Source organism: Schistocerca piceifrons, chromosome 2, assembly GCF_021461385.2.
Source record: "Schistocerca piceifrons isolate TAMUIC-IGC-003096 chromosome 2, iqSchPice1.1, whole genome shotgun sequence".
NCBI classification, from domain to species: Eukaryota; Metazoa; Arthropoda; class Insecta; order Orthoptera; family Acrididae; genus Schistocerca; species Schistocerca piceifrons.
In genome coordinates, this window is record NC_060139.1 from 758,124,316 (window position 1) to 758,148,560 (window position 24,245).

At 40.6% G+C, this 24,245-nt stretch overlaps 1 protein-coding gene across 4 annotated transcripts in view; it reads right to left on the minus strand.

The window, feature by feature from the left end:
• Positions 1-24,245, minus strand: part of LOC124776303 (endonuclease/exonuclease/phosphatase family domain-containing protein 1-like) — a 142,077-nt gene that overhangs the window by 49,360 nt on the left and 68,472 nt on the right. For all 4 annotated transcript variants that reach the window (XM_047251229.1, XM_047251230.1, XM_047251231.1 and 1 more), the window contains one exon: positions 113-164. In XM_047251229.1, coding sequence (XP_047107185.1) covers positions 113-164 — 52 coding nt within the window. The remainder of the gene's footprint in view (positions 1-112; positions 165-24,245) is intronic.

Genomic DNA, 24,245 nt, shown 5'->3' on the forward strand with positions numbered 1-24,245 from the left:
TGGGCACTGACAGGGAAGACATGAGAGTTATCTTTTATACTCTCAACAACTATATATTCACATCAATACAGTTACACATGACATTGAAAAAGATGGTGTATAAAATACATACCTTTTTTAAAGTAAAACTGTCCATAACTTCCTGAACAGCTATCACAGAAAACCTGAAACCAAAAGTACTATTAAAGTAAACTGACAAATGTATGTTTAAATCTGTTATGCATTGCCAACACTGTCTGTTATCAACCAAAAGCATGACTTACACTTTGCTTTAAAGGATACATATATGAGAATAATAAAATAACTGATAACCCAGAGGCACTGAGCTGATAAACTAACTACAGCAAAAACAAACTACAGGCAGCAAGGGGAGGGGGGGGGGGGGGGTGTGTCTAGGGTTCGGAGAGAGGAAGCCAGGCACTAATTTCATATCTACAACTAACAGTAAGGGGGTGTCAATCACCATGACATAATGGAAGATCACAGAAAGTAAATATACTTAGTTATTATTCCATGTAATAATTACGATCATTTGAACGGATGACAACTCTCCCCCCCCCCACTCCCCCGCCTCCCAAATCATTTTCCCTGTCAGAAGACTCCACACCCGAAAGAGGAAACAGGGAAGGGGTGACAAAACAGGCAGAGAGGCAGAGAGAGAGAGAGAGAGAGAGAGAGAGAGAGAGAGAGAGAGAGAGAGAGTATTCAGCACTTCTGGCATGTTGATTCACCACTCCATATCCCTTTCAAAGTGAGTGAATGGTCTGGCCTCTCAATTACTATTTACACTCTTTAGTTTCTGCAGAAGGTGTGACAACACCACTTCTCGACACGGTCAGTGTGGTGCTTCAGGCTGACTACCAGGCCATGTAGGGCTGAAAATTGGCTTGAATACCAACCTCCATCACAGAACTGGAGAGAGCACTGGAGAACCCTGCAGTGAACTAACTACCAAAGAAGGCAACCCAGACACTGCTGGCTCTGCTAGAAGGGTGGAAGGACACGAAGGATATGGCAGTGACACTCCATCCAATGGCAGTGGGGATGAGGCCATGTTCGTTGACAAAGAGGGAGAGGAGGCAGAAGGTAAGGGAGGTGAGTTGAAATCCGGTGGGTTGAAATCCATAGACTCAATCACAGCAGGTGGAGGTGTTAGTTTCACCGGGGCAAAATGGGGCAGGCGATGGTAGGAAGTCGGAGGGCACGGAGGGGATGGCAACAGTGAGGCACGATGCTGCAAGTGGAAGCCTCATCTGGGAACAACGTCGCAATCAACGCTGTCACTCAGCTGACTGGAAGGCTGCAATGCCAAAACACCCCCCAGCGCATGGGCACAACTGGTTGACATGATGAGTCGTGCTGCTCTCCACAGACATCCATTACGAACAACTGCCATCCATTGTGGCCCACCACAACATCCGGCAGCCATCTCAGCCACCAGCCAAAGGATCAGGCCCAAACAGCAGCCTCAGCAGGGAAATGCAGTGGGCCAAGGAGGTCTGTGGCATGTGACTTAGGACGCAATAAATCAAGAAGACGCTGTACCTGGCTCTCATGCTGGATTGCACATATTGACCAGGCATTCCTGGTACATAGCCAGAAAACTTGACAATGCATCAACACAGGAAGGGGTAGACATGGACTACTTCATCCGGGTCTTGAATGTAAGCTTAAAGCACTCCACCTCAGAGTTAGAAGCCGAGAGAAATGGAGTGGTACTCGGATGCTGAATGCCACTGCAGATGCAAAAGTGTTCAAACCCTCACAACAAAAATTGCCTACTGTTATCAGACAGTAGAATGCAAAGGGATACCTCAATGGAAAAAAGTAACTGAGCATGCACGAAGGGTGGTAGACAATGACGTGGACGACAGCTTGTCTATGCATACGAAATTTGACAATGTATCTACAACCAACCACCACATTCTGCCCAAAAAGGGACCCATGCAGTTTACATACCAAGGATGCTCTGGGTATACCCAAGGAGAGAACTGGCACAGTGGTATGGTGCAGTTCTGTGCACAAGCCCCTCAAGTCCGCACCAGATGATTGACATCACAAGTCTTTGTCCAAGTTATACCCCAGTGTGACACATGCAGCAACTGGAGAATGCAAGGATGCAGGGGACAACCACTCAACTGCATTGCTCCTCTGTGGCAATCATGAGGACCCCAAAGATAATGCTGAGTCAAGAACAAAGGAGAAAAAAGTATGCCCGCACTGGATACGCAACCAACGAGACATGCTCCAGGCAACTGATCTGGACCACTGAAGCCATTTTCTGGAAAATGCATCAACCACCGGGGCAGTTGTGACCTCTCATGCTGTCAACAAAATCTGACAGGGTTTGCTGCAAGCCATCATCCAAGGCAAACACAAGAGCCTCTTGCTGGTCAAACTCCAGCACATTAGTATAAGCATAGTGGGTGGTGGAGCACTAATGAACGCTATAAGAATAGCTGCCGAGAGAGAGGGCCTACTGCTGCAACTAGTGGACAGTCCTATCTGGGAACTCAGAATGAGGACCAAATAAGGAAACCAATAGCTTGTGGTCGCTGATGAGGAGGTACCTCACCTCATACAGGAAAGTGTGGAGCTTTTTGGCCCCGAAAATAACAGCTAGTGCCTCCTTTTCCACCTGTGAATAGTTCCATTGCACAGCAGAAAGTGTCTTCAAAGTGTAAGCATGGGCTATTTGGTGCCATCCAGGTTCCGATGAGACCAATGCCATACTAGTATGCATCACAGGACAGGTTTAAAGGTGTACTGAGCATAAGAGAATCCAGGCATAGGGCACAGTAAAAACACTGCTTGAGAGATTGGAAAGCTCACTGGCAGTCCACAAGCCACACAAACTCAATGTCCTTCTGGCAGAGATGATTAAGAGTCTGGCAGATGTGCATAGCATGGGGAATAAACTAAGCATAATGTCAAATCTTATGCAAAAAAAGACTGGGTCTCCTCCAGATTCGTGGGCACTTGTAGGTTGACAATGGCCTCAACGGGAACAAGGCCTTTTTTTACTAAGCACATGACCCAAAAATGCAACTATGGATAGAACTTGCAACGAAGGCCATTCAGTAGAAACCGCTAGAAAACTGACTGAAGATAAGCATCACTCAAGTTGATGCAGGGAAAAACATTGTTCCCTCCTCCCTCCCACTCCACCCCAACAACTTTGCCAACAACTCCGCCTGCCACAGATCGCAATACAAATTCACGACAGATTGCGCATTGGCCATCTGTTCAAAATCGACACAGAGGCACACAGCACCTTTGAGTTTCTGAATTACCAGCAAAGGAGTGTCCTACTGACTCACTGAAATTGGAGAAACCACCCTGATCCTGCCAACACTGCAACTCAGCTTTTACCTTGTAGCACATGGCAAAGGGAATGTGATGGGGTAAAAAATTTTGGGACCACCAGTGGCTTATGAGAAACGTGCCTCAAAATTTTCTGCTCAGCCCAAGGTACTCTCAAACAGTGGGCTATAGGTTTGCAGTAAGGAGTCCAAATCATGAAAAGGAACAAACTGAGACAGTAAATGCACTTGTCCAAGATCTGAAAGCTGGAAACAGGAAAGGTATTGAGCCCAAAGATATTTTGCACCAGTGATAAATTGACCACTAATAATGTTAAGTTGCTGTTCAACATTCTTGTAATGCGCAGAGGTAGAGAATTGCCCTCTGAATGGAATGCACTGTTTACTGTAAGACACAACCTGACAGAGCAGTCATTGCAGCATCAGATACACCAAGATACTGTATGTATCCCAATTAATGAGGCTGACTGATGCTTCCACTGACTAATGTGGCTTCCACACATGGGGAGTCACAGCGACGTGACAAATGACAGTCAGGGCAGGACCATTGGCTCACCCAACGAGTGGGAAGCGAATGACATTGAGGACTCGTAAAATCCTGCCAATAGGAATTACGATGCTGCAACTAGTGTGAACATGTCTTGCTCACTGCAGGTGAGGTCAGGCTGCGATGCAACACCTTGGCACTGGTGGTAACACAAGTTGACTTCGCTAGAGGTTTGGCTGCCTGGGGTATCCCATGGTGCATCAAGTGCTGTTTATCACACACACTGAGCTGAGCCACCTGCCAGTTATCAGAAAGGGCATCCCTTCCCACTACCATAACCTCATGTGACTCTGAATTTTAGGCAATGTTGGCTAAAGAAGGATCGGACAAGGTCAATGCCCTAATCTGAATCTCGTAATCAGGAATTTACCCATCACTTTGTGAATTAGCAAGTCAGCATAAGAGGTGGCTCACCGGACACTCAAGACGACACTTGTGTAAGAGGCCATGCAAATCTGTGATCCAGGCCACGTATGACTGCCCAGAGTGATTGCGATGCTTGTTAAAATGCAACCATGCTGTTGCTATCACATGGGTTTGAGGACCGAAATACTGTCTGAACAACTGACGAAACTCATCAAAGGAGAGCTTCTCGGGCTCAGTTAAGGGCTTTAAAATTTGGAAAATTTCATGTAAACCCACACTGCTGGTCAACAACACAGTGGCCCTATCAACCAGATCAACAATATGCCTTACCAGACAGTGCAGCGAGAACCAGCATGGATAATTATCCCACTTTCTGGAGACTTATGGAAACTAGCAAATGGCACAGGGTGTGGAGAAGAAAATTGACTCCCCGGGGAGACAAGGGTGTGGATTAAGTTCATATTCTGGGTTACCAGCACCTGCAGCTGCTCCTGTTGATGTTGCTGGTGCAACTACTGCTGGTTCTCCTGTAGGCACCATTGTTCCTGTCAGCTTTGCAGAAATGCCAGGTCCATGGTTGACCAAAGTGAACACCATGGAAAAAAAAGAGGGGCAGCATACATGTAAGAATGTCCTTTGTTATCACTTTACTATCTGCAGAAAGTGTGAGAATGCTGCTACTCAACATGGTTGGCATGGTACTTTATGCTGATGGTGGCTTGGCAACAAACAGGGAACAGAACCCCATGAATGGGACTAACTTGCCTTGCAAATTGAAGTAAGGGCTGTCATGGGTGTCTAATGACCATGCACAGCGACAACTCTTGACACGAGCTCTAGACTACGTCCGCAGCAGTGTAACTCTGCAGGAGCACTGCCTGTTCTGTTCACTGCTGCTCGCAAGTAAACACTTCAGAGGGTCTGCCCATATGACGCGACATGTGCGCCCTCCATGGAAGGTTCCTGAACTACTCTGCTGTTCTACCAGTGCCAATTGATCTGCCTCCATTGGGATGTCTGCTGTGGGGATACTAAAGACTTCTATCAGGTTTTTCTGTTACCACATTACTATGATAAAAAAAATGAAATTATACAGAAGAAGATGGCAACGAGGGGGCAAAAAGAGCAATCATGGAAAGGGAAACAACCTGTCATTTGAAGACAAAGTATTGCATAAAAAAGTAAAGCACAATCAATTTTTGACTTAAAGTCCACTAACTGCATTTTTCCCCCCTCTGAACAATAAGATTCCTAAAACCCTCATCAGACTCATTCTTCATTGATGACATCTTCATGGTCTGGATTGAGGATGAGGACACCCTATCCACATTCTTCCAGAACTTCAACACCTTCTCCCCCGTTTGCTTCACATGGTCCTACCTAACCCAACAAGCCACCTTCCTTGATGTTGACGTCCACCTCAAAAGATGGCTACGTCAGCACCTCCAGACACATCAAACCTACCAACCAAACTGTACCTCCACTTCAACAGCTGCCACCCATTCCAAACCAAGAAGTCTCTTCCATACAGCTTAGTCGCCCATCGCTGTCACATCTATAGTGACGAGCGGTCCCTCTCGAAATACACTGAGGATCTCACTGAGGCCTTCACAGACTGTAATTACCCTCCCAACCTTGTACAAAACCAGATCTTCTGTGCCTTATCTTTCCCGCCACCCACCACCTCCCAAAGTTCCACCGTCCAGCCACAGAGGTGCATTCCCTTCGTGACTCAATACCACCCAGTACTGGAGCAACTGAATCACATCCTCCACCAGGGTTTCAACTACCTCTCTCTGTGTCCTGAAATGAGGAATGTCTTACCCAGTACCCTTCCCTCCTCTCCCACAGTGGTATTCCACTGCCCACTGGACATACACAATATCCTTGTTCATCCCTACTCCAATATCCTTGTCCATCACTACTCCACCCCTGCTTCCAATGCCCTTGCCACGTCCTTGCCTCATAGACCTAGATGTGAGACCTGTCCCATATATCATCCCACCATCATCTACTCTACTCCATTCTAGTCACAAGCATCACCTACCCTCAACAAAGGCAGGGCTACCTGTGAAACCAGTCATGTGATCTACAAGCTAAGCTGCAATCACTGTGCTGCATTCTATGTGGACATGACAACTAACAAGTTGTCTCTGTGCATGAATGGTCACCGACAAACTGTGGCCAAGAAATGGCTGGATCACCCCATTGCTGAGCACGCTGCCCAACATGACATTCTTCATCTTAATGACTGCTTCACAGGCTGTGCCATCTGGATCCTCCCATCAAGACCAGCTTTTCTGAATCACATAGGTGGGAACTCTCCCTGCAATATATCCTAAGTTCCTGTAACCCTTCTGCCCCCAACTTTCATTAGTATGTGTCCTTACCCCCTAGCCCCTCCTCTGTTCCCATTCCAGCACTACACAAGTCCCCTATTCCAACAACACATCCAGAGTCTTTTTACTGCTCTCCTTTTCCGCTAATGCTCCCCCCCCCCCCCCCTGCCATCCTCTGTCTAACCTCCCTACTGCACCTAGCTGCCTTACCCTCGCTCTGTTTGCAAGTGGAACAGGAAAGAAAATGACTAGTAGTGGTACATTATACCCCTCGCAATGCACCATACAGTGGCTTGAGGAGTACATATGTTGTCCACGAGCACCCATCGGCACGCACACAGTCAGGTGAAGGTAGTATAGGCTACCTGTCAGGTTACCCTATTGTGTGCATTCTGCACATGCATGAGCGACTTAGCCTGTCAGTGGGATCTACATCTATATCTACATCTACATGAATATTGTGCATATCTCACTTAAGTCCCTGGTACAGCAGGGTTCATCGAACACCTTAACAATACTTCTCTATTATTCCAGTCTTGAACAGTGTGGGAATACAAAAAAACGAACACCTATATCTTTCCATGACAGCTCTGATTTTCTTTATTTTGTATGATGATCATTTCTCCCTATGCACATCAATGTCAACAAAGTATTCTTGTATTCAGAGGAAAAGTTGATGGTTGAAATTACATGAGAAGATTCCACTACAACCAAAAACACCTTTCTTATAATGATGTCTACCCCAAATTCTGTATCATGTAAGTGGCATGCTCACCCCTATTTCGGGATAATGCAAAACATGCTGCTCTTCTTTGAACTTTGTCAATGTACTCAATTAGTCCTCGTAAGAATCCCAGATCATGCAGCAGTACTCCAAAAGAGAATGGATAAGCATAGTGCAGGCAGTCTCTTTAGTAGATCTGTTACATTTTCTAAGTTTTCGGCCAATAAAACACAGTCTTCAGTCTGCCTTCCCCAAAACATTTTCTGTGTGTTTTTTTCCAATTTAAGTTGTCGATAATTATAATTACTGGATGTTCAGTTGAATTTTCAGCCTTTACGTTTGACTGATTTATTGTGTAACTGAAGTTTAACATATTCCTTTTAGCACTCGTGTGGATGACCTTTTCATTATTTAGGATCAATTGCCAATTTTTTACCATACAGATGCCTCTTCCAAATCATTTTCCAATTTGTTTTGATCTTCTGATGACTTTACCAGATGACAGACGACAGCATCATCTGAAAACAATCTAAGATGGCTGCTCAGATTGTCTCCTAAATCATTTATATAGACAAGGAACAGCAGACGGCCTATAACAGTACCTTGGGGAAGCCAGAAATCACTTCTGTTTTACTCTGTGACTTTCCATCAATTACTATGAACTGTGATTGCTCTGACAGGAAATGACGAATCCAGTCACATAACTGAGACAATATTCCATAAGCACACGATTTCACTACAAGCCACTTGTGTGGTACAGTATCAAAAGCCTTCTGGAAATCTAGAACTACGCAATCTATTTAAAATCTATTGTAAATAGCACTCGATACTTTGTGTGAGTAAAGAGCTAGCTGTGTTTCACAAGAACAATGTTTTCTAGATCCATGTTGACTTTGTGTCAACAGACCACTCTCTCCACGGTAGTTCATAATGTTTGAATGCAATATGTGCCCCAAAATCCTACTGCATACTGACATTAATGATATGGGCATGTAATTTAATGGCTTACTCTTACTAGATTTCTTGAATATTGGCATGACCTGTGCAACCTTCCAGTCTTTGGTATGGATCTTTGATCGAGCGAGTGGCTGTATATGATAAGTATGGAGCTAGCGCATCAGCATACTCTGAAAGGAACCTAATTGGTATACAGTCTGGACCAGAATAATTACTTTTATTAAGTGATTTAAGTTGCTTCACTATTACAAGGATATCTACTTCTAAGTTATTCATGTTGGCAGCTCTTCTTCATTTGAATTCTGGAATATTTACTTCATCTTCTCTGGTGTAGGAATTTTTGGAGGCTGTGTTCAGTAACTCTACCACAACTGTTGTCAATAGCATTTCCATTGCTATCACACAGAGAAAGTATTGACTGTGTCTTGCCAATAGCATATTTTACATACGATCAGACTCTTTTTGGATATTCTGCCAGGTTTCAAGACGAAGTTTTGTTGGGGGTAACTATTATAAGCATCTCACATTGAAATATGCGCTACATTTTGAGCTTCTGTAAAAGTATTTTAAACATAGCTGCACAACAGCAACGGTTCCACATATTAAAAATTATTAACAGCCGACCAGTTGCAATGGATAAAGAATTCTTTACCTAGGTTTCAACAAATTTAAATTTGTCTTCTTCAGAAGGTGGCCTAAGGACAATGAACATCATCGCTTACATTAGAACGGTATGAAACTTAAGTCAAGAATAGATTTTAACACAAATTAGAGAGCTCTTGCACTGCAAAAATATGAGAACGACGACTGGTACTTACAATTTTACATTAGTGTGGACTGATGTATCATCGCCATTTTTACAAATGTCGGCATAAGTCCATTTGTCAAAATTAAAATATAGCCCTAGAAATAGGGTTTGTCAAATAAATATAAATTAGTACATGGATGTTGCAGAGCTGACAACCGACTGAGTGTAATCGGCCAGCGTAGTTACTCAGCGGCCAGGGCAGGTGGCCCTCGTGGCGCGAACCATGTGCCGATTGGCGTACAAAAGCAACGTGTAAATTATCAGTATTAATAATGTCCTTAGATAAAGTAACAATAAAAAGAAGGAAAGCGTTTAACACTCCCGTTATAGCAGTATGGGAGCCTTGGTACAATTAATGTAGTTATACATCAAAAAGGCAGGTGGCACTTACGCCGAGAGAGTTACGCACAGTGGCATATACAGTCGGAATATAAAATTACATTACTATATTAGTGAAGCCCACACACGGTATATACGTCAGAACTTTAAAATTGACAATAATGGCTCTTAAGACAGAATTACGAACCCTGGTCCATAATACAGTTAATACACATTCGCAGGGAACCAACGTTTTAGAGCCAGACAAAATCACATAAGGGCCGATGTAGTGGCAGCCATACATTGTGAGAAAACCACATTACAAAAAGGGTAGTGAGCTTAAAGATTTGAAAGCGCATCATAGCTTCCTGAGAAAATAGACCGCTGAGGTTACCAGCATTAATGTTATACCATAAACAGTGAGTACCAGTCATCGTTCTCATATTTTTGTAATGCAAGTGCTCTCTAATTTGTGTTAAAATCTATTCTTGACTTAAGTTTCATACCGTTCTAATGTAAGCGATGATGTTCATTGTCCTTAGGCCACCTTCTGAAGAAGACAAATTTAAATTTGTTGAAACCTAGGTAAAGAATTCTTTATCCATTGCAACTGGTCGGCTGTTAATAATTTTTAATACGTGGAACCGTTGCTGTTGTGCAGCTATGTTTAAAATACTGAAATTCCTGCCCACCGAGGTATCAAAAGCTGCAACCAGGTACATGGACATCAAATTAAAAATTGTGAAAGCAGGTATGGCTATTGACTTTAACCAACAGTGCCTAGATAAAGACATTACCCCTGATTATGTGAAGGCGTACTTAAACTTTAAACAGTGTAACAAAGTGCCTTCTGTTAAAAAGAAATTAGTGTGTTCAGTCATTTCGAATAGCACAGTGAATTTGTACAAGAAAAAAGATGTTCTTAATAGTGAAGCCTACTGTATACACCTATTTTTAACTAAAGCCTTTAAAGATCTTTGTAATTTCCAAATTGACCACCTGTGGAATAGTATTAATGAATGGCTCTTTAATTGTAAAGAAGAAATCAAGGCCAGACATGAGAGAAAGTTGTTTAAGTTTAGTAATAGGACCAAAAGTAAAAATGTTAATACAGCAGGCAATAGTGTCAAACATCAATTTTACGAAAGAATACTGAATAAAACCAATATTACTTTTACGCAGGCTGAGAATAACTTGTTATGTAAAGGCCTTAAATATAATTTGCCTGCTCAACTCGATAAATATCCAGTTATCTGTAATCTTATCGTAGATCTTAAAATCGGTTTAGAATCCCTGAAATTAGAGAAAACTGAGCAAGTCAAATGTGACTATGAATGTAATAACATAATAGAAAAAGAAATTAAATTGTTTCCTAATGGGCAGTTGGACAAATATAGTATAGTAAAAGGCATTAATCGTAAGCTTAGAGAACACGACGCCTTAGTCACTAAGAGTGACAAAGGGAACACCGCTGTCGTGGCTTATAAAAATGAATATATAGAAAAGACTGTAAATTATATATAAAAACAAAGATGAGGTGACTTACCGAACGAAAGCGCTAGCAGGTCGATAGACACACAAACAAACACAAACATACACACAAAATTCAAGCTTTCGCAACAAACTGTTGCCTCATCAGGAAAGATGGAAGGAGAGGGGAAGACGAAAGGAAGTGGGTTTTAAGGGAGAGGGTAAGGAGTCATTCCAATCCCGGGAGCGGAAAGACTTACCTTAGGGGGAAAAAAGGACAGGTATACACTCGCACACACGCACATATCCATCCACACATACAGACACAAGCAGAAGACATATTTAAAGACTGTAAAGTTTTTTGAGGAAAATGACATCACTGAGGTTACCGTAGATCCAACCGCGGAATTGCAAAATGAAATCCGGCGTACTTTAGCTAGTTCTGTCAGTCTGTTCAATAACTTCCAAAAGAAAGGGCTTATAAATATGAACCCGAAACCACCCGTGCTTAGAAGTCAGTTTAAACTGCACAAACAAAATCACCTGATTCGCCCTGTAATCTACATCTACATCTACGTCCATACTCCGCAAGCCACCTGACGGTGTGTGGCGGAGGGTACCTTCAGTACCTCTATCGGTTCTCCCTTCTATTCCAGTCTCGTATTGTTCGTGGAAAGAAGGACTGTCGGTATGCCTCTGTGTGGGCTCTAATCTCTCTGGTTTTATCCTCATGGTCTCTTCGCGAGATATACGTAGGAGGGAGCAATATACTGCTAGACTCTTCGGTGAAGGTATGTTCTCGAAACTTCAATAAAAGCCCGTACCGAGCTACTGAGCGTCTCTCCTGCAGAGTCTTCCACTGGAGTTTATCTATCATCTCCGTAACGCTTTCGCGATTACTAAATGATCCTGTAACGAAGCGCGCTGCTCTCCGTTGGATCTTCTCTATCTCTTCTATCAACCCTATCTGGTACGGATCCCACACTGCTGAGCAGTATTCAAGCAGTGGGCGAACAAGCGTACTGTAACCTACTTCCTTTGTTTTCGGATTGCATTTCCTTAGGATTCTTCCAATGAATCTCAGTCTGGCATCTGCTTTACCGACGATCAACATTATATGATCATTCCATTTTAAATCACTCCTAATGCGTACTCCCAGATAATTTATGGTATTAACTGCTTCCAGTTGCTGACCTGCTATTTTGTAGCTAAATGATAAAGGATCTATCTTTCTGTATATTCGCAGCACATTACACTTGTCTACATTGAGATTCAATTGCCATTCCCTGCACCATGCGTCAATTCGCTGCAGATCCTCCTGCATTTCAATACAATTTTCCATTGTTACAACCTCTCGGTACACCACAGCATCATCTGCAAAAAGCCTCAGTGAACTTCCGATGTCATCCACCAGGTCATTTATGTATATTGTGAATACCAACGGTCCTATGACACTCCCCTGCGGCACACCTGAAATCACTCTTACTTCGGAAGACTTCTCTCCATTGAGAATAACATGCTGCGTCCTGTTATCTAGGAACTCCTCAATCCAATCACACAATTGGTCTGATAGTCCATATGCTCTTACTTTGTTCATTAAACGACTGTGGGGAACTGTATCGAACGCCTTGTGGAAGTCAAGAAACACGGCATCTACCTGTGAATCCGTGTCTATGGCCCTCTGAGTCTCGTGGACGAATAGCGCGAGCTGGGTTTCACATGACCGTCTTTTTCGAAACCCATGCTGATTCCTACAGAGTAGATTTCTAGTCTCCAGAAAAGTCATTATACTCGAACACAATACGTGTTCCAAAATTCTGCAACTGATCGACGTTAGAGATATAGGTCTATAGTTCTGCACATCTGTTCGACGTCCCTTCTTGAAAACGGGGATGACCTGTGCCCTTTTCCAATCCTTTGGAACGCTACGCTCTTCTAGAGACCTACGGTACACCGCTGCAAGAAGGGGGGCAAGTTCCTTCGCGTACTCTGTGTAAAATTGAACTGGTATCCCATCAGGTCCAGAGGCCTTTCCTCTTTTGAGCGATTTTAATTGTTTCTCTATCCCTCAGTCGTCTATTTCGATATCTACCATTTTGTCATCTGTGCGACAATCTAGAGAAGGAACTACAGTGCAATCTTCCTCTGTGAAACAACTTTGGAAAAAGACATTTAGTATTTCGGCCTTTAGTCTGTCATCCTCTGTTTCAGTACCATTTTGGTCACAGAGTGTCTGAACATTTTGTTTTGATCCACCTACCGCTTTGACATAAGACCAAAATTTCTTAGAAATAGGTAGTCCACATCACACACTTGCTAGGCGCCTCCATTTTAAAATTATAGATGCTTTCACATTTGAAAATAATTTTTCTGTTAAAAATAGTAAGGAATTAATTAACAATATTCAAACTGTAAGATGTACACCTGATGCTAGACTGGTGTCCTTTGACATCGTCAGTCTTTATACAAATGTCCCGGTTGATGAAACCATAGCCCTTGTAAAAAAGAATCTTCTCAAACATAAAAAACTAAGTGAAATTCAGATTGCGGAATTGATTAGTTTGCTTAAGGTCGTTTTAAGATACAATTATTTCACATTTAATTGGAAAATGTATGTGCAACCAGATGGTCTAGCAATGGGTAGCCCCCTCGCCGATATTTTAGCAGATGTTTTTATCAACGCCCTGGAAATAACGTTCTTCAATTCAAGTTCAGAATTACGCCACAAAATCCGCTATTATGCACGTTATGTTGACGACATTATCATTGCTTTTGATGGTACTGATCATGAGTTAGAGCTTCTCTTCAATACTTTCAATGGTTTACACGAAAAGATTTCCTTCACAAAAGAACTTCAGAATGAAAAAGGTGAACTTAACTTCCTCGATTTAACAATTTCTATACAGGATAGTTCCTTCAATTTCAATATCTTCCGTAAGGAAACGTATTCAGATAATGTCATCCCTGCTGACTCAACTCATCCAAAAGCTCATAAACTGGCATTTTTTCATTCTGCCATTCACCGAATGGTAACTACTCCTTTATCACCTGCTGATCAGCAAAAGGAATTGAATGTCATCAAAGCGATTGCGGCTAATAATGGTTACAATCAGAATATGATCGATTACTTGTTCAATAAGAAAATTTCCCAAAACTGTTCGACTTTGAGCAACAACCTCCCCACTGATAGCAAAGAAGCTAAAAAATTTATTTCCATTCCTTCCTTGGGTAATATATCGTATAGGATTAAACGTCTCCTAAAGAAAAAATATAACTGTAACATCTCCTTCTCTACAGATAACAGTTTAAAAAGAAATCTTGTACATTCAAGAGAGATTGCCAGCGATTGGTTTTCCAATTCAGGTGTTTACAAAATAACCTGTAATAACTGCCCTTCATATTATATTGGTCAAACAGGCAGAGCTGTGAAAACAAGCTATAAAGAACACCTATTAGGTAAAAAAGGAGCGAATATACACAGCTCTACTTTTGCTGAACACCTCTTGATAGCCGGCCATACGCCTAAACAGTTAGAAGACACGGTTATCCTACACAGACAAGTCAAAGGACGTAGATTAGATCTGTGGGAAGAGTTACAAATTTTTAAACATCTAGAGCTCAAAGATGGTAATATACTGAGCAACCAGTTGAACCTTGCTTGTAGACAATTTTTCGAAGGCTTTAAACCTGTACTGTTTATGGTATGACATTAATGCTGGTAACCTCAGTGGTCTATTTTCTCAGGAAGCTATGATGCGCTTTCAAATCTTTAAGCTCACTACCCTTTTTGTAATGTGGTTTTCTCACGATGTATGGCTGCCACTACATCGGCCCTTATGTGATTTTGTCTGGCTCTAAAACGTTGGTTCCCTGCGAATGTGTATTAACTGTATTATGGACCAGGGTTCGTAATTCTGTCTTAAGAGCCATTATTGTCAATTTTAAAGTTCTGACATATATACCGTGTGTGGGCTTCACTAATATAGTAATGTAATTTTATATTCCGACTGTATATGCCACTGTGCGTAACTCTCTCGGCGTAAGTGCCACCTGCCTTTTTGATGTATAACTACATTAATTGTACCAAGGCTCCCATACTGCTATAACGGGAGTGTTAAACGCTTTCCTTCTTTTTATTGTTACTTTATCTAAGGACATTATTAACACTGATAATTTACACGTTGCTTTTGTACGCCAATCGGCACATGGTTCGCGTCACGAGGGCCACCTGCCCTGGCCGCTGAGTAACTACGCTGGCCGATTACACTCAGTCGGTTGTCAGCTCTGCAACATCCATGTACTAATTTATATTTATTTGACAAACCCTATTTCTAGGGCTATATTTTAATTTTGACAAATGGACTTATGCCGACATTTGTAAAAACGGCGATGATACATCAGTCCACACTAATGTAAAATTGTAAGTACCAGTCATCGTTCTCATATTTTTGTAATGCAAGAGCTCTCTAATTTGTGTTAAAATCTATTCTTGACTTAAGTTTCATACCGTTCTAATGTAAGCGATGATGTTCATTGTCCTTAGGCCACCTTCTGAAGAAGACAAATTTAAATTTGTTGAAACCTAGGTAAAGCATTCTTTATCCATTGCAACTGGTCGGCTGTTAATAATTTTTAAACTTCTGTAAAAGATCACCAATATTGAAGATTTTGTGCTCATTTAAATTTCACATGCTTTTTTCGTTGTTTTGGCAACCGTGTTCTGCACCGGTTTGTGTACCAAGGTAGCTCCGTCATTTGTTAATTTATTTGTTATAAATCTCTTGATTGCTGTCAACACTATTTATTTGAATCCAGGCTACATCTGGTCTAAACATACACTGTTAATCTGGAAGCAGTGGAGATTGTCTCTCAGGAAGGCATCAAGTGAACTTTTATGTGCTTTTTTTGAATAGGTATATTTTTGATTTATTTTTGGGGACTTGGGGTTACAATATTTAATCTCACTATGACAACCCTGTGTTCACTAATCCCTGTATCTGTTTTGATGCTCATCATCAGCTCTGGATTATTTGTTGCTAAGAGGTCAAGTGTGTCTTCACAATCGTTTATTATTTGTGTGGGCTCGTGAACTAACTGGTCGAAATAATTTTCAGAGAATGCGTTTAGCACAATTTTGGATGATGATTAATGTGTACCTCCAGGTTTAAACTTGTATTTTTGGCAACATACTGAGGGTAAATTAGTCACCACAGAACTTTAACTGTATGAGTTGGGTATGTGTTTAAAATGAAACTCAAGTTTTCTTTACGCCTTTCTGCAATTGTATCATCTGAGTAGGGGGGGGGGGGGGGGGGGTCGGTAAAAGGATCCAATTATTATTTTACCCCAGTTGCCAAGAATGACTTCTATCCACACTAACTCACAAGAACTATCTATTTCAATTTTGCTACAACATAAACTAGTACTAATGGCGACAAAAACGTCACTGCCAACTGTGTTTAGCCTGTCCTTTCTAAATACCATTATGTTCTTCACAAAAATTTTGGCTGAACTTATCTCTGGCCTTAGCCAGCTTTCAGTGCCTATAATGATTTAAGCATCAATGCTTTCTATTTGCACTTGGACCTACAACAATATACAACTGTTAAACCAATAATTCCTCTGTTCTACCTGCACCATTCGAGACTGAAGCCCTTTTTGTATTTCACTGAAACCCTGTAACCTAGACGATTGTCCACTCCTAATCACACAGCCCCTGCTACCCATGCAGCCGCCTTTTGTGTGTAGGCAATTCCTGACTATTCAGTGGAACCTGAAACCCAACCACCCTATGGCACAAGCCGAGGAATCTGCAGCCTACACAGTCACAGAACCGTCTTAGCCTCTGATTCAGATTCTCCACTTGGCTCTGTACCAGAGGTCCGCAATCAGTCCTGTCAACTATGATACAAACGGAGAGCTCTGCTTTCATCTTGCAAGCAAGATTGGCAGCCTTTACCACTTCTGTCAGCCGCTCGAAACCAGAGAGAATCTCTTCCAATGCAAAGTGACACACCTCATTGGTACCAACGTGAGCCACCACCTGCAGTTGGCTGCACCCTGTGCTCTTCATGGCATCTGGAAGGCACCCAGCATGCACATTGAGTGCAAAATGACTTTCTTCTCCTCCTTTGCAGCCATGTCCCTAAGCGGCCCCATAACACACCTAACATTGGAGCTCTCAACTACAATAATCCCACTCTCTTTGATTGCCCGGATCTCGCAGGCTGAGGGGTTTCCTCTGAAACAAGACAAGTGACTGTATCTGGCTGAGGGACAATATCAGCCACAGACAGCAGCGGGAACCTGTTTGTCACACTAACTGGGGAGGCCTTACGTGTGGTCCCCTTGGAAATCTCTCGCCGCCTGCCACGCCCCGATGTGACCTCCCACTTGACCAGGGGTCAGTGCGAGCAGTAACTGGGCTGGCCACTGGTGCCAATCGATCGGTGGAGTCAGATGTGCTGGACATCCTTGGATCCCCATGGCTGGCCCACAACAGTGATGCCCATCCACTGCAGTTTCAAGAGGTGTAACTGAAGCCATCGTAGCCTGGAGCTGAGAGTGAAGTGTCACTAACTCGGCCTGCATCCGCACACAGCAATCACAGTCCCTATCCATACTAAAGATTGTTGGAAACTACACTACACAGACAAACAATGCCAATCAACACAGACTAAGGAGGTCTACTGTAGACACAAGAGGAAAATGCAAGAACTGTGTCCAATAAATTAAATTAATATGCAGAGATTCAAAAACTGAACCACCAAAGCACTCAGGTGAAACTAAATAATTCGCTCCTTATTATGTACTTGTAATACATCATAAAATTGGTTTTCTTTCTGACACAAATGAAAACCTGAGAACTGTGTCTATTAAATAACAAATTAACATGCAGAAGTTCAACAAATTAACTACCAAAGGGAACAGATAAAACTATACAGTATGCCCCTGGTTAGGAACTTATAAAATGTCACACAATTTGTTACTTCCCTGTTGCTGCTTCAGTCTCGGCTGGCTGCTGCCTGATATCAGCCAGGGCAATGCATGCACTATAGCCTGACTGTCTGGCCTGACTGCCTGCTTATCAGCTGTTTGCCCACTCCTGGCCACTGCTACCTATGGGTGCTTGGCTGCCCACAGACAGGCACTTGAGTAGAAACCATCTAGAGTAGTGAATACAATTAGCAAAAGAGAGATACTGCTGTTAACAGAGGTGGTAATATACACACTCAAAGGTGGGTTGCAGTATTGTCAAACAAAACCAAGCTGTCTATCTCATGGACTATGCTGTTGAACAGGATTTGAATTATTAGTATCTACCAAACAGTCACATTCACCATAGAGTTTATGAAATCAATAGTGAATCTGTCCTGATTATGTCAATGATGAAGAGACACAAAACCAATAAACTTTAAGACAGCCACTGGGAATTTCAGTACTAACCTGTGTACACTATCAAGTTGAGCACAGAATATAGTATTAAAGCTCAACTCATCTGAAACACAAGCAGCTCTTTTTTGTCATTCTAGGCTCATAAGCCCAATATATAGCAAATATCTAACATAGTTAACCTTAAATGGTACAGGTATCAACTTCTGCCCCTCGGCAAAGGGCCTAGGAATAATAAAAGATCAAAAGATAAATTGGGCAGAGTACACAGGTGCAATTTGCAAGAAGGCATCAGCATTTCACCATGCTCTACAACAATATAAACAGCTCTTTCCTTTCAACCTGAGAAATATATTTGTACAAGCACTTATACTTTCAATTGTTCATTACAATGATGTTATCCTGCAAGTCATTCTCAGGAAAGAACACAGAATGCCTGTAACTGGTGCTGAATGCTTCCATTCAGTGTATCTGTGGTGTTCGACTTTGATCATATTTCACCACCTTATGCACAACAATCCTATCTATGGGCAGGCAAGTGCAGGAAATTCCATACATTGTGTAATACCCAATAATAAGAAATTTGTACATTGCCACAGAAGATGGCAAAGATGGCTTTTAAAATTATCTTCGTCTTGTTTCAATCTCACTAGAGAGAACTTGTGTTTAAGATCTCACACAGAAAGGACGAGTAATTTATGCTCGAGCATCAGCAGGGTGTGTGGTAAATGCTATATTCATCCATAAGAATGACTTTTACTTGCAATCATAAGAAGAGGCAGTAATTTCTTCCATCCTGCAAGGCATCTTAAAATATATATGTGCTAATCATAAAGATTTAGTGGATGAACTGTATGATCAGCAACCACAGAAAATCTGAGGTAAACTAATATCAGTGTAACCTAATAGTGACTTCTATTAAATAGGTATGTGTAATAATCGAACAATTGACTTTTTCTTAAGCATCAAATTTGTTGCAAAATTGGACATTCTAAAAATCTCCATGGACACAGTAAGAAAAATTATCCTATATACATTATGATTCTTTTTTTTTTTATTGCAATATTTGCACATCGTATTTTTCTTGCGCTAGAAGGAAGACTGTTCATAGCACCAATTTAGTTTTAACAAGAATCCATGCTTTAATTCCAATACTGCAAGTAGTAATTATCTCTCATTACGTAAATTTCACGTCGATTTGTGGTAGCTGTTGGGCTGCCCCCCCAGCACAGTTATTCCAAAACTGACCAACAGACTAATACAACATTCCATCTTCTCTACTGTCTTAGCAACATAATATGTCCCTCATCTCTCTCTTTGATCTTTTTTCAAGTTCTTGACTGAACAACACAGTAGAAACACTCGTTTCATCAGAGCAAAATCCTCTCTGTCCCACTCCATTACTCTGCCATTTTTTGAAGTCCTTTTCAACAGCAGGTACCCAACTATGGAGTGACCTCCCTCATTATATTAGGGAATTCAGTAACACCTCCAGCTTCAAAAGACAGTTAATGACATACTTACTGAAGCAACAATAATCAACAATAATGTCTACTTTTTTTGTAATGGCACTCCATTACATCATTCTTTCCAACCAGATCATCCTCATTTCAGCTTTTAGCTGCTGCAGTATAACTAAATTCCGTGCTTCAAAACTTGTTATGTTAGAAATAGCATTTGTACACCCATATTTTAACCGTCAATATCATCATCATCATCATCATCATCATCATCATCATTATTATTATTATTATTATTATTATTATTATTATTATTATTATTTCTATTTTTCTCAGACCTTAGGTCTGGTTAAAAATGGAAAGTGACGCGGACCTTCATCAAGCGTGACTTCCTTTTAACTGTACGGTATATGTTACATTGCATTTAGGAACTTTCGGGTCATTGAACATGTATCAATAATTACAGATTTCTGAAGCTGTATATATAAGTTTGGATGCAGCTGTATTGCATTGATGTACTGGTGGGTATTGTGTGGTATGACTCCTATAGTTGATAGTATAATTGGTATAATGTCAACTTTATCCTGATGCCACATGTCCTTGACTTCCTCAGCCAGTTGGATGTATTTTTCAATTTTTTCTCCTGTTTTCTTCTGTATATTTGTTGTATTGGGTATGGATATTTCGATTTGTTGTGTTAATTTCTTCTTTTTATTGGTGAGTATGATGTCAGGTTTGTTATGTGGTGGTGTTTTATCTGTTATAATGGTTCTGTTCCAGTATAATTTGTATTCATCATTCTCCAGTACATTTTGTGGTGCATACTTGTATGTGGGAACATGTTGTTTTATAAGTTTATATTGTAAGGCAAGCTGTTGATGTATTATTTTTGCTACATTGTCATGTCTTCTGGGGTATTCTGTATTTGCTAGTATTGTACATCCACTTGTGATGTGATCTACTGTTTCTATTTGTTGTTTGCAAAGTCTGCATTTATCTGTTGTGGTATTGGGATCTTTAATAATATGCTTGCTGTAATATCTGGTGTTTATTGTTTGATCCTGTATCGCAATCATGAATCCTTCCGTCTCACTGTATATATTGCCTTTTCTTTGCCATGTGTTGGATGCGTCTTGATCGATGTGTGGCTGTGTTAGATGATACGGTTGCTTGCCATGTAGTGTTTTCTTTTTCCAATTTACTTTCTTCGTATCTGTTGATGTTATGTGATCTAAAGGGTTGTAGAAGTGGTTATGAAATCGCAGTGGTGTAGCCGATGTATTTAAATGAGTGATTGCTTTGTGTATTTTGCTAGTTTCTGCTCGTTCTATAAAGAATTTTCTTAAATTGTCTACCTGTCCATAATGTCGATAAATCCCCTTCCTCCTTCCTTTCTGCTTACTGTGAATCTTTCAGTTGCTGAATGTATGTGATGTATTCTATATTTGTGGCATTGTGATCGTGTAAGTGTACTGAATGCTTCTAGGTCTGTGTTACTCCATTTCACTACTCCAAATGAGTAGGTCAATATTGGTATAGCATAAGTATTTATAGCTTTTGTCTTGTTTCTTGCTGTCAATTCTGTTTTCAGTATTTTTGTTAGTCTTTGTCTGTATTTTTCTTTTAGTTCTTCTTTAATATCTGTATTATCTATTCCTATTTTTTGTCTGTATCCTAGATATTTATAGGCATCTGTTTTTTCCATCGCTTCTATGCAGTCACTGTGGTTATCCAATATGTAATCTTCTTGTTTAGTGTGTTTTCCCTTGACTATGCTATTTTTCTTACATTTGCCTGTTCCAAAAGCCATATTTATATCATTGCTGAATACTTCTGTTATCTTTAGTAATTGGTTGAGTTGTTGATTTGTTGCTGCCAGTAGTTTTAGATCATCCATGTATAGCAAATCTGTGATTTTGTGTGGGTATGTTCCTGTAATATTGTATCCATAATTTGTATTATTTAGCATGTTGGATAGTGGGTTCAGAGCAAGGCAGAACCAGAAAGGACTTAATGAGTCTCCTTGGTATATTCCACGCTTAATCTGTATTGGCTGTGATGTGATACTATTTGAATTTGTTTGGATATTAAGTGTGGTTTTCCAATTTTTCATTACGATGTTTAGGAACTGTATCAATTCAGGATCTACTTTGTATATTTCCAATATTTGTAGTAACCGTGAGTGGGGTACACTATCAAAAGCTTTTTGGTAATCAATGTATGCATAGTGTAGCGACCTTTGTTTAGTTTTAGCTTGATATGTCACCTCTGCATCTATTATCAGTTGCTCTTTACATCCTCGTGCTCCTTTGCAACAGCCTTTTTGTTCTTCATTTATAATTTTGTTCTGTGTTGTATGTGTCATTAATTTCTGTGTAATTAATGAAGTTAAAATTTTGTATATTGTTGGTAGGCATGTTATGGGGCGATACTTAGCTGGGTTTGCTGTGTCTGCTTGATCTTTAGGTTTCAGATAAGTTATTCCTTGTGTAAGTGTATCAGGGAATGTGTATGGGTCTGTAATGTAACTGTTAAATAATTTAGTTACATGTGAATGTGTTGAGGTGAACTTCTTTAGCCAGAAATTTGCTATTTTATCTTTTCCAGGGGCTTTCCAATTGTGAGTAGAATTAATTGCTTGGGTGACTTCATGTTGCAAAATTATCACTTCAGGCATTTGTGGTATCATCTTGTATGTGTCTGTTTCTGCTTGTATCCACCATGCATGCCTGTTATGTTGTACCAGGTTTGACCAGATGTTGCTCCAGAAGTGTTCCATGTCTGTTATGTTTGGTGGATTGTCTATTTTAATGTGTGTGTTATCTATTGTCTGGTAAAATTTCTTTTGGTTTGTGTTGAATGTTTGGTTTTGTTTCCTTCTATTTTCACTTTTTTTGTATCTTCTAAGTTGTTTGGCCAGTGCTTGTAATTTCTGCTTCTTTTCATCTAATTGCTCTATCACTTCCTGTTGTGAGATTTTACCTAACCTTTTTCGTTTTTTTTCTGACATTTCATTTCTTGTGAATTGTGTTAGCTGTCCGATGTCTTTTCTCAGTTTTTCTATTCTGATCTGTAGCCTGTGTTGCCATGCTGGTTTTGTGGGTTTCTTCTGTACGTTGGTTGGTTCTGATCTCTGCCTAGTGTGTATATTTAGTGTAGTGAGTGCTCCTATATAAACCAGTAGTTGTAACTCTTCCATAGTTGTGTTTTCATTTATTTTGTTGTGTATGATTGTGTTGATAGTTTTTATTGTTGTTTCGACTTGTGGGTTATTTGGCGGTCTATGCAAGAATGGTCTAATGTCTGTATTTGTGTCTTTGTATTCTATATATGTCAGCTGAAATTTTTCTTCTATATCTAACATGTGTGTCACTTCGTGTTCTATTTGTGCTTGTTCTGGTGGCTGTCTTAAGATTTCGTTTTCCTCTGACTGTTTAATTGATGCGTGTTGTTCTTTGTTTGTTTGCTCTGGGATGTTTGAGTCCATTACTTATTTTCTTCTTCTTCTGATTGCACATTATTTTGTTCTAGTATATGTTGTACTTGTTGTTTGATGTTTTCTAATTCTGACCGGGGTATCCTGTTATTTTTGATTATTACACGGATCTGATCAGCTAGTCGTTGTTCTGTTAAAAATTTTAATTCTGGGTATCTGGTAATAAATGTTGTGTATACTTGTGATCTGTATCCAGTTGTGTTGGTTCCTAGGTTTGTTGCTTGGTAATAACAGAACATGAGGTGTCGATTAACTTCATCTGACCATCTCATCCTCTGTCTTTGTTTTCCTTCTAGGGTGGTTGCAGGAAGCATATCCTGCAAAACACCTCTATTTGGATTTGAATCATTTTCCATTTGGCTAGCAGTGTCATTACCATTGTGGGCGGGCATAGGGTTCAAGTGTCATCCCCGACCATGACGGCGCTTGTCCGAGGCTTCTTTAGTTCTGTCCTGAACAAACTGATCACACTAAAAGGGGGGTTAGCCCTATTAGTGGTTTGTTCTTTTCGTCGCCTTTTACGACTGGCAGAACATACCAGAGGCCTATTCTTTTCCCGGGCCTCCAAGGGAATTATTATTATTATTATTATTATTATTATTATTATTATTATTATTATTATTATTATTATTATTATTATCATCATCATCATCATCATCAATATTATAGTAGCAGAAGCAGCAGAGTAGTAGTAGTAATAGTAGTAGTAGTAGTATTATTAACTTTATTAGTTCTTAGTCAGTACTACTTATTCACATTCTCTCAACATACATTCACATAATTTTTTGATTATATTAACAGTATTTTATTACTTTCTGTCGTATGAAAATTATTTTTATTTCTCAGATAACCAAGGTGTAAAAAAAGTACTGTACATGTGAAAGCCTGATCTGATGTTAAGAGAGAGCTCTAATCTTATCAGGTTAAATAAAAAAATAAAAATTATTTCAGGTAAAGTGAATCTTCACAATAAGGTCACAGTGGAAGCATCAAAAGCAGTGTAATGAATTTAGTCTTTATCAGACATCTAGCTTCAGTCTTGAAG